At 44.6% G+C, this 15184-nt stretch overlaps 1 protein-coding gene across 3 annotated transcripts in view; it reads right to left on the reverse strand.

The window, feature by feature from the left end:
- LOC109969672 (transcription factor COE3-like) overlaps nucleotides 1-15184 on the reverse strand; it is a 46056-nt gene that overhangs the window by 24620 nt on the left and 6252 nt on the right. For all 3 annotated transcript variants that reach the window (XM_020616718.1, XM_020616719.1, XM_020616717.1), the window contains exons 5-7: nucleotides 13849-13922; nucleotides 13331-13399; nucleotides 1552-1633 (exon numbers count right to left, since the gene is read on the reverse strand). In XM_020616718.1, the coding sequence (XP_020472374.1) occupies nucleotides 1552-1633; nucleotides 13331-13399; nucleotides 13849-13922 (225 nt within the window). The remainder of the gene's footprint in view (nucleotides 1-1551; nucleotides 1634-13330; nucleotides 13400-13848; nucleotides 13923-15184) is intronic.

The raw sequence follows: 15184 nt of genomic DNA on the forward strand, positions 1-15184 counted from the left end.
ATAACCAAGTGGCTGACATAGTGTACAGAAACATCTCTGCTGAGTACAGGCCGGAAGTCCCAAAGTCAAAATGGGATACACCTCCAAAGGTGGTTGAGAATGATCACGCTAAGATCCTGTGGGACTTCCAGATACAAACTGACAAACTGGTAATGGCCAACCAACCGGACATAGTAGTGGTGGACAAACAGAAGAAGAAGGCCATAGTGATAGATGTAGCAATCCCAAGCAATAGCAACATCAGGAAGAAGGAACACGAGAAGCTCGAGAAATACCAAGGGCTGAAAGAAGAGCTAGAAAAGATGTGGAAGGTGAAGGCACAAGCGGTCCCTGTGGGAATAGGAACATTCGGGGCTGTGACCCCCAAACTGGGAGAATGGCTCCCAGGAACAACATCTGAGATCTGTCCAGAAGAGTGCAGTGCTAGGAACAGCTAAGAGACTGCGCAGGACCCTCAAGCTCCCGGGGAAGCCATGGGAAGTGCAGAGGGAGAACGAGTCTGTATGAGTTGCAAGCCCTATAAGTCAGCCCTGTGACAGACTGGTGACCTGTCCAGGGTGGACCCTACCGTTTCCGATTGATCTTTTCTTGCTTTTACCTTTTTTTCCTTTTCTCTTTTGCTTTACTTTTTGTTCACTTTTTTTAAATCTTTTTCTTCTTCCATTTAAATTTACCTCTTTTATTTTACCGTCCTACCACCTCCTCTCTGCTTCTGGCCTATTAGAGTGTAATGTGATAACAGGGCTGATCAATAATTAGAGGATCAGTCACAGAGCGGATGTCCCCTGATAAGCTGTCGGATGCTCCTTCTGTTTAAGTGCTGGATGAATGAAGCCTCTCAGTGTGGAGTGTGTTTGATTGTGAAGAGTCTTTTATCTCTGCAGTGACTCTGTTAATCTGCAGTTTACTGAGACACCTGGGGTTAGCAGTCGCACAGCATGACATAAACATCGACACACTGAAGACCAAACGCACTCAAGCACTGAATTTATCACCAGTCGTGGCTGGGAATGGAGCTGCGAGGGCTGGACTGTTACATAGTCGCCTGAACCAGGTCCCTTTATGTCAGCTACCCATCAAACAGGCCAGTATCACATCAGCACATAACTCTGTATAAATATGAAGAAATTATTCATGATCAGCACTTAAATATTATGATAATCATGACAAGTCGTGTTTCCATTTTTATTAGTTTATGGTGTTGCTGCTCTGCATGAGTTTTAAAGATTCAGAGAAACCGGACCTGAAGCATTTCGTTGTCTTTGATGAACTCCAGTACACAAACATGACATAAGTTGAGTCGGTGATTTTTCTAAAGAACCTGTTTATTAAAACTGCAGCAGGAAGAGTGTTGACGTGATGACCACGTTTAAGAAAATGAGAGATGGGCCAAACAGACAAACAGACCGCTCCCTGATGACCTCTCATATTATATCTGCAAAGCAATAAGGCTCAGGCCGCCCCGCTGCAATGCATTATGGGCACGGCAGGGCCAAGTCCTGCCCTTTAGGGAAATGAATTCATCTTTGTATGTGTGGGAGTATGTGTTACCTGGAACCTCCTCATGTCTCGTGGGTTTCCTGCATTTTTCAGACAGTTCTGGTTACACTTCAGGAAGAACTTCAGGAAGAACCTGCACACGCGCACAGAAACAGGAAGTGACATTTAGGTTACATTTAAGATTTAAAAGAAAGACAAACATCAAAATGAGCTACAAATTAAACAGATAGGAGAACAAAGGTTACAATGCCAGTAACAGAAAGAAACATGGCACCAGTTGGGTTAGTGGCACTACTGGTAATACTGGTAGTACTGGTAGTACAGCTGACAGCGGTATCAGCAGCACTGTGATGTGGTAAACAAGGTTCCTGCTCGTCTGTGTGCAGGTGATTCTGTTCTCAGGGGACAAAACCAAAATGTCACATGACGCTCCTGAAGTATAAAGCAGCATCATGTCGACCCCGGCCAAAACCTAAACTCATAACAAGGTCTTTTTTTTAGCTGCTCCGGGGCTTTTTACTCCAACACATGGTATTCCTCAGTCATGTTCGTGTTTCAGAAACTGGATGGAACACACACATACACACACTCTGAAGATAGGACAAGCTGTATGTCAACATATATCACCTTGGGTAAACACAGAGGACAATGTGTCTCTTGCTGGTCATCTCCTCCCAGGAGGGAGGGTGATGGAGAGGAGACACAGAACAAAGACTCGTATTTCCAGGAGTCAAACCTCCATATGCTTCGTTTGGGTGAATGTGTCCATTAGAGTGTCGTCCTCTGTGTTTGTGTTTACTGTTTACGGTCAGATTGCCATGATGTGTGTAGGTGTGTGTTAGGATGGTGGTGGGAGAGGTGGTCTGTCTGAAACCATTGAGCATCACAGCGGTTTCCATGGTAACAGAATGCAAACACAGAGAAGGACAAAAAAGACAACTCCCTCTCAGGCGATATTTTTGGTCTCTGAGGGTCTCTGCAGTATTGATTACCCAGCATTCCTTGCTGCTCATCCCTAATGAGCCTACAGAAGGACAAAGTGCTGACACACACACAGTTCTCTCTGAACAGATGCTCTGTATACAAAAAACCTTTTCTACAAGAACATCAGCATGTGGGTGTGTCTGATAAAATACTTACAATCAACATAGGAGCCTCTTATTAAAATCACAACACCACATTTGACAGATGATGATGAGTTCGGTTTGTAGATCAGGTGTTCACACCACCTGCCCAGGTGTAACCTCCGTGTGTTAGCGTGACCTCTGACCTCTGATCAGTTGATCACACACAGAGTCTTATCACCATGGTAACCACCCAGCAGTTGATTGTCACCTTATCTTTAGACACACAGGTTACACCCCAGTTCCCTTAACTGTATCCAAGTTCCCCCTGACAGTGTCTTTTCCTTGTGTCTTGGTTGTGCCCACATAAGATGTGAGGACAGAGAACTGGAGGAAGTGCATTTGAAGAGACATGAGACACCCTCTCACTGATCCTTCCTCTGAAGCATCCAATCACCAAATGATTTCCAATAAAAGGGTGTTGGCCCATACAAAAATTCCACAAGGGATGGTCTCTTGTGTCCTCGTTCATGTCTCTTCCAGCAGCCTCCGAGCTGCTGAAGAACAACAATTAAATAAGGAAATTGGGATTTACCCAGACTTGACTTATCTACACTCTCCTCCTCCTCCTCCTCACTTCCTTCTCTCTTCACTTGTGTCCTCCCTCCCTTCCATCCATTCTACTATGAATGAGTGTGAGCGAGCAGCGAGGTCGTAAATCTACACACAGAACAGATTAAGCTTTCAATTTGTTATGTGATAAGCAGGGAAGAGCTGACACACACACACACACACACACACAGTCTGGTACTGCTCATATTTACGAGCAGGAAATTAGGACGCACTGTGAATTTATCTCCGTGAAGACAAGAAGTCACACACACTGTGCTTGAGTTAATATGCTCTGTGAGGTAGAAAATGTAGTTGCAGTGTGAGGAGGAATTATACTGACACTAATGTAGGGCCACAGAGAGGGAGTGTGATTTACGTCTGTTGGCAGCTCTGACTGTTAACCTGATCACAGTCATTTACACCACTCGCTCTCAGCCGGGTGTTCAGGGCACTAAAGCAGCTGCTGTCAAACCAAAGGGTTTCATTTGTACCTATTTAACCACCGCCTTTTATTGTCTTCTGTCAGTGTTCACATTTTCTAATTCAAGAGAAAAGAAATTACATTCTCAGACCTTCACTCATTTACTACCAAGTCTTTAAAGGATTATTAGATGAATTATTAAAGGCATCCTAAAATTAAATGCATGATCCATTCACTTACTCTTCTGGCTTTTCACTAAAGACTCTGTCCTGTTGAATTTAGATCTTTGAATTTAAGGTTTTATCATCCAAGTTGGGTGAAAACCTCGACAACTCGATATCTGCTGAGGAAGATAAACCTCACGTCAATCCAGAGGTAAAATTATTTACCCAATTTTAACCAAAATGTATTTAATTGACAACTACAGAGAATTGCCCAGGGGCACCACGGCATCAATCAGCTCGTCCTGAATGACAAACTGTCAGTGCTGTCAGGGATCATCAGGGAACATAAACCTGAACCTGAAACCAGGTGTGAACCCTCAGTGAGCCCCACAAGGACCAGGTGTGAAGACCAGACAACATATCCTCACAATTTAAAACTGTCCCCACAAATCTAGCAATACCAGCCCCACACTAGTTTCCACACTACTGATGTTAAAGATAAAGCAAAACACTAAAGAAAACATGAATAAATTTGATGAATAAATCAGCTACAGCAAAAACAACTTGTATTTATTATGTAAATGAGCAAAGCATTCTGCTGCTATCAAATACATTTGAATACAAATCAGAACAGTCAGAGATAATTAATGACAACTGTCAATTAGCAGCAGGGAGTTAACTGATTAATGAGCTGATGGAGGAGAAGAAACTAAACGGAAGAGAGGAGGAGGAGCAACCAAACACAGAAACCAAACCAGTTATATCTCTGCCATTATTAGTAGCTAAATACTGTCAAGTAAATACAGCAATTCAAATCCCACACAGGCCGGACCAGAGGCAGATAAAGACCTTGTAAGTGCCTTTTACAGGGAGGAAGTTACCTGAAAGCTACTGCAACGTCTCACTCAGCCAAAGATACCGAGAGATGTCAGACACTGACCACGTGCTACCAACCCTCACAGGAAACCTCAGTGTAGCTCAGACCATTGAGATCCATGGACATAGAGGAGACAAGGCCAGGTTGATACAGAGCAACAGCGCAGCCAGGACATGAGATCTAACGCAGAGCAAAATGAGTTCTTAGAGAAACTGTGTCACCTCAAAATGTTCCAAGAGACAGTCTGGTAGAGAAACAACAGAAACTACTTGTCACGAGTATTTCAGTTGTTACAGTGTCTACTTGACAATTTTTTCTAAATGTTTGGTTGCTGTGTTTTGTGGTTCACATTTTCCTATTTCACTTCCATCCTTTAGATGTGTCCTCTCTACACTGATCTTTTGTGCGTTACTATCTAATGGTTTGGCTTTTGTATTTGTACCAGACTATCACTCACAAAGACACTGAATTGTACTAATGTGTGTGAAAGGTTCTGTACAAATAAAGAGTGATTATAGTGTTGAACTACATTTCAACAAGTTGTTTGTTTGCACCAGCTTGTGTTTATTTTCATGTAATAGTGTGTATACTACATGTTACAGTTTCATCCGATTCATTTAGTGTGAGTCTGTGGCTGTGTTGTCAAACAGCTTGTGTGTCTGTGTTCAACTGCAGGGGTCAACAACAAGGTGAAACACACACACACAGAGAGGGTAAAAGGCATTAAAGTTCAACATCTCTGTTTGATAATGAATCATGAGAAAACCTGAAACCCCTCAGCGTGTCCTGCTCCATTAACCCCCTGTGTTCACAGCTGACTGAGCCACATGTTTAATTCATGCAACACACACACACAGCACTCATCGCTTCATGATTAGCCGGATGAATCTTTCTGTCTTGACCTCTGAACTCTGCTGTAATTGGAGACTCTAGGAGCTGTCAGGCAACAGCGTATCCTCAATATGCTCCTCTCCGTGTTCTTAGTATGTTCTCTGTGTGCCCTGATCATGTCCTTGCTGTGTTCTCTTTTTTATGTTCTTTGTGTGGTGTGTTTGTTTATCATCAGACTGTGTTGTGGTGTTTGTTGTGCAGCCTCTGAGTGTTTGTGAAATGTTCTCATTCTGACCTTTCACTGTTGTTTTCATCTCATTACTGCATGTTCTAATCATGTTTCATATATGTTCTTATCTTGGTGAGTTTTTAATTAAGGAATCATCCACAATAAGCTGTGGAAACAAAAACTGAAAAATAATAAAACAATAAATTCAGAACCACGGACAGAGCCACCACCTGCCAGCTTTCAGAACCACGGACAGAGCCGGTCTGCCGGCCTTCAGCACCGTGGACAGGGCCTCCACCTGCCAGCCTTCAGCACCACAGAAGGTCTAGTCTGCTGGCCTTCAGCACCACGGACAGGGCCAGTCTGTCAGCCTTCAGCACCATGGACAGGGTCGATCTGTCAACCTTCAGCACCATGGACAGGGCCTCCACCTGCCAGCCTTCAGCACCACAGAAGGTCCAGTCTGCTGGCCTTCAGCACCATGGACAGGGCCGGTCTGCCGGCCTTCAGCACCATGGACAGGGGCGGTCTGCCCGCCTTCAGCACCACAGACAGGGCTGGGCTGCCGGCCTTCAGCACCATGGACAGGGCCTGGCTGCTGGCCCTCTACAGTGAATAGAACAGGGAGAGAAAATTCAAATCTACTGCTCAATCTCATCTATGAGAGAGAGACCACCAGAGTGAAACCCAGGGACCCCTCTGATCCTACTCACTTTCACTTTTATTGAAACAGGGGCCATGATTAGGACCATGAAAATTACTGACAACTGATGAGGCTCTTGTTTTGAAAAGGAAGGAGCAATTATAAAAATAATACATGTACAATGAAGAGTGCACAGAGTATACAGCTGAATCCTAAGAAGTGTGTTGTCATAGACATTATGTGTTAAAAATGGCCTACACTCCCAAATCTTGATGTTAACAGCAAGCTATGTACATATAGATGAACTATGAACAATATTATTCATAGATACTGACTGCATGTAGTATCATGGTACTGCCCCTGTGTATGTGAGTAAAGTTTGATATCTTGTGTTGAACTGAATCTTGTTTGAAGACATGAGAGGACAGAGTTAAAATGACAGCTGTGTGCGTGTATGTGTGTGTGTGGTCAGATGTGTTCGGGCCTGTCGTTCTAATTAACACCAAATGCTGGACAGGTTTTCTGCTAATTAGCATCTGCGGCTGGTTTGAACACGGAGCTAATTAACAGCTATTATGACTCTCACTCTCTCACACACACACACACTGATTGCCTTTTTATAGCTGGAGACAAAATGTGTGATTTTGCATACTTATGAAAAGTCATGAGGGTGTGTGTGTGTGTGTGTGTCAGATGGCATCACAGGCTGAAGAACAGAGCACCAGCTGTTACAGCACACACATACACACACAGCACGCCAGGTCAAGGAGATAAGATGCAGCCCAGATGTGTAACAGCTGCTTTCAGATCTGATGTTTAAAAACTCAGAATCACTAAAAATCACTACAACTGTTACCATGAATTGGCATATTGATCTGATTGGTTGGCAACACATGCAAACAGATTTATAGAACCTATTAGAAAGTAGTTCTGAGCTGAGGCTGTTAAACTCTACAGAAGGAGAGTTTAAAAGCGATGGGTAAATTGCACCATCTATGGTAATGAGGAGTCATCAGTAGCTGTTGGAAAGAGCAGCCCACTAAGTTGAGGAGCTGCCGACTCAGATGTTCGTCATTGTCCAAACGATCAAACTGTGTCAGCAGTGTTATTATACTTGGATGTTTTCACATCATACAGTATATAATAATCATGTTACTGTAGATATCAGCAAATCCTGAAACTATCAACACGAGGTAGGTGAGGTGTCTGTTTTGGTTAAAACATATTTTACACAAACAAACAAATTCATACTGAAAAATAGATGTGTAACTAAACACACTTCTTAGGCAGAACAACAGAAACATATAAGACTTATTTTGTAACAGTTCACAGTGGTCAGGTCTAAACATCCATCCAGAGCTTCCCCTTGGGAATTAATGAAGTACTCCATCCATCCGTCCACTGTTGTTACAATTTATGAACAGGACAAGCCAGAGTGAACATCACGGGGTCTGCTTCACATGATACCATTTGTTTTCCAGACCTGACAGTCCTGAATAAATCCACCTCCTGAGCTGTCATAGTCTGGAACCTGCTGTTTTGCTCAGTCAGAAACTAAAAATGTGGACGCACACTTCTAACTACACCCAGTGTTATCTGTCTGTATTTGTGTCCCTCAGGTCCGGATCAGAACCTCGTTAGTTTCTTCCCTGTGATAACTCAATGCTGCAGTTTGTGTTCAAGCTGCTGTACAAACGTACTGACCAGTCTGTATGATTCAGATTAATCCAGGACAAAACCCTGAACCAGGTTCAACAACCCAAATGTAAGATTCCCATCTGAGAACCATTCTGATTGAACTGGAGTCTACTCCTCCTACGGCAGCCAGACAGGGTCAAACAGAGCGGCAGGAATATTCAGACTCTGACATTTCACTGCTAAACAACTTAATGTCAGCTGTCAATCACTGCTACTCACACACACACACACACACACACACACACACAGGATTTTCCAGGCCTGGAGAGTCTAGTTTTTGGTTTCCAGACTCTGTTGTAAAGAGTGGGGAGGTGGAGGAGGTGGTGAGGAAGGAGATAATTAAATTAAGTAATGAGGAGTCCATCACCTCTCTCTTCACTGTAAATGAAAGCAGACAATTCATCCTCATCTTCTTCTTCACCACAGTGAGGAGGAGATTCAGAGTCAGACCATAAAGACTCCAGCCATCACTGAACACCTGTCCCTCCTCTGAGCCACTGAAACTATTGAAACCCATCAGTGAACACAATGTTGCCCTGGTTCCCTCATCTCCATGAACACACACGCGCTGTAGTTCATTCTGACTCAGTCCTGTTGCCACTAACACTCACTAGAGACCAAAGGTTGATTCCTCCACACTAGCAGGAATAAGAGCTCCTCTGCAGGAAGTGTTGTGAGCTTTGTTTCTGAGTGGCATCATGCATTTGAACCCAGTTTACAGGTCTAATTCAGAAATAACAGGGTGTTTTTAAAGATGAATGTCTTCAGTAGGAACCAGTGGGCAGAGAGAGCACAGAGACAGACCATGCCATTTTGTCTAATTCTCTGTTCATCAATTAGCACATTACACATTGGCACGTAAACTGAAAACAAAGAACCTCAAGGAGCCAACATTTCTCATCCCAGGGCATCAAGCACTTACACTTTATCAAGTGCCTTTGGCAAAGCATAAGTAAATGTGTTGGTCTCATGCATTAGTAATACAAACCGCAGTTTACACACTAAGGCTACATGGTTAGGTTTAGGAATGCTTGGGATAAAACACTGATTGATACAGGACAGGCTAGGCCAAAGGATAAAGGGTGCTCTCGTGTCCCCTCCAGCATTCTCCTTACTCCTCAGAGCAGCAATGAGTGTTTTGAGACGTCTTCACTCAAAGCTCAACCTGGAAGTCATTCTGGTCGAGCAAGGAATCATCACACAGGAGGCTGGAGAAGTGCCCCATGTCTACTCTGTGAACAGTGCCGCTCATTTGCATATTTAACATAATTTGTATTTTTAATTTGCAAGTGCTGCTCATCCTAATGAGATTCATATCACAACCTGAAGCGCTGACCGATCACACGCTGGCTCCACAAGGACCAATCACATATGAGCTGAGGAGAGACCTGCCTCAAGTTTTATTCTTATTAAAGATGATTCCCGTTAAGTCTTGTTCTCGTTAAAACAGATTGTCATTAAGTCTTTTCTTGTTAAGACTTTGCTGACAGACAGAACGAGGAACACAAAGTGAAAAGAAAATTTAAGACATGTCAGAGTTTAATTTACAGAGGACTAAAGGCACTGCGATATTAACTGTTTTAAAGGAAACTCCGGTAACTTCTTACATCAACAACTTCTGTCTAAATCTTTCTCTGGCGGCCTCTGCTGTGGAGGAACAACACGGTCAACAAGCAGGTCAAGCAACACAAAGAACTGTGAAGCCGTAGAGGCAGCAATGGTCCACAGGTTAGAGAAGTGAGGCCTAAATCTGGGTGGAACGCTCACCCCGCCCTCATCAACATCACTGTGGTACCCTTGAGCAAGGACCGTAACCCCAACCACTCCAGTGGTGGCAGGTCAGACTGTGGTCATACTGGGCAGTGAATGTGCAACAAACAGAGGCGCCCTCTCAGTGGACATGACCAAAGAACAACAGGTTGGCCAGCAGAGGGAAAACCATGTTGACCAACATGGAGAGACAAGTTCACAGTCTCAACAAACAAAAAAATACAACTGACAAACTCTGACACGCAACCTTTTTCTCTCAGTAGTAATATCAGCAATTTGTTCTTAGTTCTTCTGGGAACCCTAAGTTGCAAAGAGACTGAAGCAGCAACAAGACTGGCAACTTTCAAGATAAAGTCAATGACATCATAAGAGGAAGTTAACCACAGACGATGTCGTCATGGCAACCGGGTTTCAGCATTTTGACTCAGACATCTCGTTAAAAGCTTGTTAACAGAAACAACAATAAACAAAAACACACTGTCAATCAGAGAGAAAGAGAGAGAGAGAGACCTTTGTAGTCAATGAGACCATCTTGGGTGGTTCCTAAAATACCTGCAGTGTGTCTCCATGGTATAAACACACACGTTCCTTTTTCTAAATCAATCAATAGTGATATGTTGCTACCAGCAACACTTACTGGTGATCAATATACACACACACACACACACACACACACACCAAAGAAAGCAGGAATCACCTGTTAAATACAAATTAAAGCGAGAAGATTTACTTCATTTCTTTCTTTCAGGAGGAGGACGTAAGCAACAGGAAGTAAAAAAGAGAAGGAGGAGAGATCCAGGTGTCTCCTCCTCCTGAATATCTGATGTCTACTGATGAACAAGATGATCAATACATCACCTGCCACACCTCCAGCTGACACGGTAACACACAGACACCATGAGCGCTCGGCGGGCGACCGAGCCTCTTCTCTGTTGTCTGTAATCTGCTAAGTCTTTTTTGTTTAGCCCTGATTAGCCCAAGTCCAGAGCAACATCTTCAAGTGTCTTGTATGTTTCACATCCCAAAGATAGGCCTCAAATCAATATCACAATGTTTATAAATTGTAATAACACACTTCATGTCCATTGTTTTCAGTCAGTGAACTAGTCACATGGAGTAAACTAAAACACCAGGTTCACTCACTGTCATTCCTGAAGTGAAACAGCAGCAGATGGTGCGTTCAGGGTCACACCCCTCATTCTGTTTTCCAGGAAGAGAAAAATATTCAACTACACTTCATCTCTCCATTGACTCCCATGCATTCATACATTTAACATTTAGCCATCCAGGGGCCTCTGGGGGCCCAAACATTATTCTGCTGTCAGTCACTCTGAAACGTGTCCAGTAATGAGATTCCATCCAAAACCAACCTACAGCATGAGAAGAAAATCACACCTACGCCCGGTAGGTGATTGACAGCACGTCGTCCTCCCATAATCCCGTGCTGCAGACACCAGAGACCCTCACAGACAGGAGACTGTACCCCCATAAAAAATTCTCACATCAGGTATTCAGAGCGAGAGCATGCAAAGATAAGACCTGGTCCCATCACCGTCACCGTCAGCGGCAATTACGAACAGGCAGATAGAAGACGAATCAAAACACAGCCGAGTGGACAGGCAAGGGCTAAAGACTGAAGCTCATCATGTTCTAACACACTCACAGTCACTGTTCAGGGGGAGGTCATCCCACCACCAGTGACCTTCACAGAACAAAGACCCTGGGACAGCGAAGCTCAGTCTATTGTAGAACTAATGCTGCTTGAAATCCAAAAACATGGGTCATGGTTTATAGGATTGAACTCCGCTGTTCGGTTGTACAGTCCTGAACTTTCTATGTCCAAACATTCAAAATTCTCCTTACACAGACATTAGAAAAGGGACAGCTCTAAGCCAATCACACATTCTGAGCAGGACACATGAGATTCTTCTTCTTCCAGTTGGTTCAATCATATCTATAGTAGAGGAACCACAATGAAGCCCGTGGAGCTTTCACTGGACTGACTGAGCCACCGTCTTTGAACGCTGCATCCACTTCCTTTAACATTTGCTCCCATTGGAACATCACACGCCTGGAACTGGAAAACAACACTAAGCATAACCAGGAATACATGTGACACATTAGCAGAATAAAAACATGTTTGCTTATGGACACATGATGGCTGCTTCGTTAGCTCTGTGAACTTTTACCAAACTTCAAAACACATGAAACCGATGAAGACCATGTGATGTGACGGAAAGCTCTGGAACAGCGAGAAAATTGATTGTTTTGATTTAAACTGACTTGCTGATTGTTTCCAAGGTCAACAGGGACATCAACAGATCTGTCAGAGTTTCTGTGTGCATTCAAAAAGAAGACCTGTGACGGTCACGCTGCTGACGCCCTGTTCGTCTGTAAATCACTACGCTGTGGCAGAGCGCCGACTTTCACAGGCAGTGAGGTCTGAGAGAGTCTGGATCCCAGCGTTGTGCTCTCAGCAGCACAGTCTGACCCTGACATGTTTCCTGTTCAGTGGACGCTGCCAAAAACACAGGAGACCTTCCCATCATGCATTTCAGCAGGCAGAGAGAGAAAAGAGAGCCTCTGTAATATCTTTTCGAAGGGCTGCTGCAGTCACATCCATCCATTTATACCTCCACACCTCCATATCCCCCCTTTTACTCCCCCCTCCTCCCTCCACAGCCTCAGAGAAGGGGGGATGAGATTAATACTCGAGGGGAGGATGAGAGGAGAGGAGGCGGAGGGGGAGGTGAAAAGAGGAGAGGAAAGCGTCTGTTTCCTGCTGGGACAGAAGAGGGGTGGGGTGGGGGTGGAGGGGGGTGAAGTAAAATAAGAGAGCGGGGGTGGGGCCCGATCAGCCCAGTATCTCCAGCATGATGTTTTTACTGGACACCAGGATGCAGGTGCCACAGCCACAAAGCAAACCACTGTCAGTGGGTCCGTTTCTATCCAGGAGCTTTTATACTTGTGCATAAAGAATCCAGTGTGAAATCACATCTTAATGTGATTATTCTGGACACAGCAGTTGTTTTTCACACGTCACAATGTCATGTGACCCACTTCATGTGCTTCAATAATGACGTTATCTCCCACCATTATACACACTGGACCTATAAACACCAGTAGAGTTACCTCATGACCACCACGTCTTTAAAATTCATTCTCTTCTACCACCACAGTACCTGTGAGAGAGCAGCCTGTTTGGTGCACACTCGTGACACCAAAGCACAACAGCCTGTTGTCACGGAGCAACTCTACGTGAACAGGCCTGTATCAGCTGCAACACACAGTCGACGCTGACCACAGAAACACTCTGACATGTTGAATACAAACACACAGATTCACACATCAGGTCTGAGAGATAACAACACACTGACCGCAGGTCCGTCACACACACACCCAGGCCGGGCTGGAGAAATACATTAAAATAATGTGAAAGAGAGCGTGAAACAAATTCAGCAGAGATCAACACACACTGCATACAGAGACACTGTAACACAGAGAGCGCGTCAGTATCTTACCTGTCAATGATGACGGGGTCTGACGGCGTCTCGTTTCTGTTTCCACAGCTCTTCTTATCACAGCAGCGACTGGCGCACAAAGACAGAATAACAACAGCACAACCTTTTTATTTCTCTGCAGCCAGAAAAAAAAACACATTTCAGCACTTACTTTTTTGCGGTACATAGTACAAGCACTGCAGTACAAGCAGTAGTACACAGTAAGTAGTAATCAAGCACAGAGATGTTCACAGGCCTCACTCAGCTCCTGGTGTTTAGGAAATTATCTTTGTACTGCTGCAGGTCCCAGGTCAGTGTCAGTACCCGTCTCATACCTGAGTGAAGCCCAGGTACTCAGCATCACCACAAAAAGGACCAGGCACGGCCGTCGTCGGGTCTGCGCAGGCGGCCGTCCTCAGGCCTGCGCAGGCCAGGCGCGGCCGTCCTTGGATCTGAGCAGGTCAGGGACAGCCAGGTGTCCTGGAAAGACCTTGTTGTCCAGGCAGAGCATGTGCAGTAGTAGAGGTGGATGGTTTTACCTGCACATGATCTCATGTGTCAGCAGAACTCGGCACATCTCTGGATTCTTGTCCTGACCTTCATAGATGATCGCCTGAAACACACACGAGGGTGTAAAGAGCTGCGTTCAGGTGTTTGACCACACCTGATCAACGCGTGGAGATCTGCTCTGTGTCCTCAGCCAGCTGTAAAGTCGAGATCTGCTGTGTAAGTAAACTCTCCACCCTCCTTCTCGTCTGCCGCTAGCAGAAACAACTCAATTAAAGCCTCATTTCATTTGTCTCAATTATGAGTGATTATTAGCCATTAGCCAGAGCAGATGAGTGTGTGCAAACTGAGGGCAAACATTTGATCCTCTGAATGTACCATTACAGCTGCTGCCGGCAGATATTCACATGAAACAGCTGGAACCAAAAGCATGAAAAGCCTTTTTCACAAAGACCAGATCACACGATGCAAACGACGCCTGACGGGCATGCTCGTTAAAACCTCACTAATTGAATGACTTGTTAGATTTAAATGCTATGACTGCTGCTGGCTTCCATTAGCGTCACTGTGGACAACAGAGAATAGACTGGGACAGAGACTGCTGACTGGACTGTTTTTACCTGGCTAGAAATGTACAATGATACCAGCCTGCAGTGCTGTCAGCGCCCCCTACAGGCTGCTGGCTTCACAACAAACAACAAGTCTGAACAGTTGGTTCTGATGGTGTCGCTAGAAGAAATAAATTAAAATGTGGAGTTCATGGTCTGGGGGGCCAAATGGAGATCAGGCCACGTGCTGCTTCGGTGCGCCATCATAAATACCAAGCTGTGCTTGAGACTGTGTTAAAACGATGTCTCGCTCTCCTCCTGAAGCTTCGTCAGTAAACAAAAGGCCAGCACCTTTTATAGTACAATTCTGCAGTGGGCATTGTGACAAACTCTGAACAGTCAAACGTCTGGTGATCCCGCACTGATACAAGAACACAATCTTAAAACAACGGAGGAAATGAGTTTCAGTGGCACATCCAAAGGTTTGACGGTATATCAGACACTGCAGCACTGACTGTGTTTGATACTGGTCCGACTCTGACTTTGCAAACAGCCATGTTTAACTGATAACACATCTGTCCTGCGGAGAGGGGCACGAGTCCTAGTTTGACTTTACATACCATTAAACAGAAACTCCCTGACTGAGTGTGAACCTGCGTGCAAATGGTTAACATGTTTATGAAGTTGGCACCACAGCTGAGAGTCGACATCTGTTTGTCTTTTTCATGGTCTCACACAACAGACACAAGTTGAACAGATGGTTTGACCTTCACTCTGTCTGTGATCAGAGACACTCAGCAGCATCTGATCTAAGGTGCTG

Source organism: Monopterus albus, unplaced genomic scaffold (genome assembly GCF_001952655.1).
Source record: "Monopterus albus unplaced genomic scaffold, M_albus_1.0 scaffold177.1, whole genome shotgun sequence".
Taxonomy (NCBI): domain Eukaryota; kingdom Metazoa; phylum Chordata; class Actinopteri; order Synbranchiformes; family Synbranchidae; genus Monopterus; species Monopterus albus.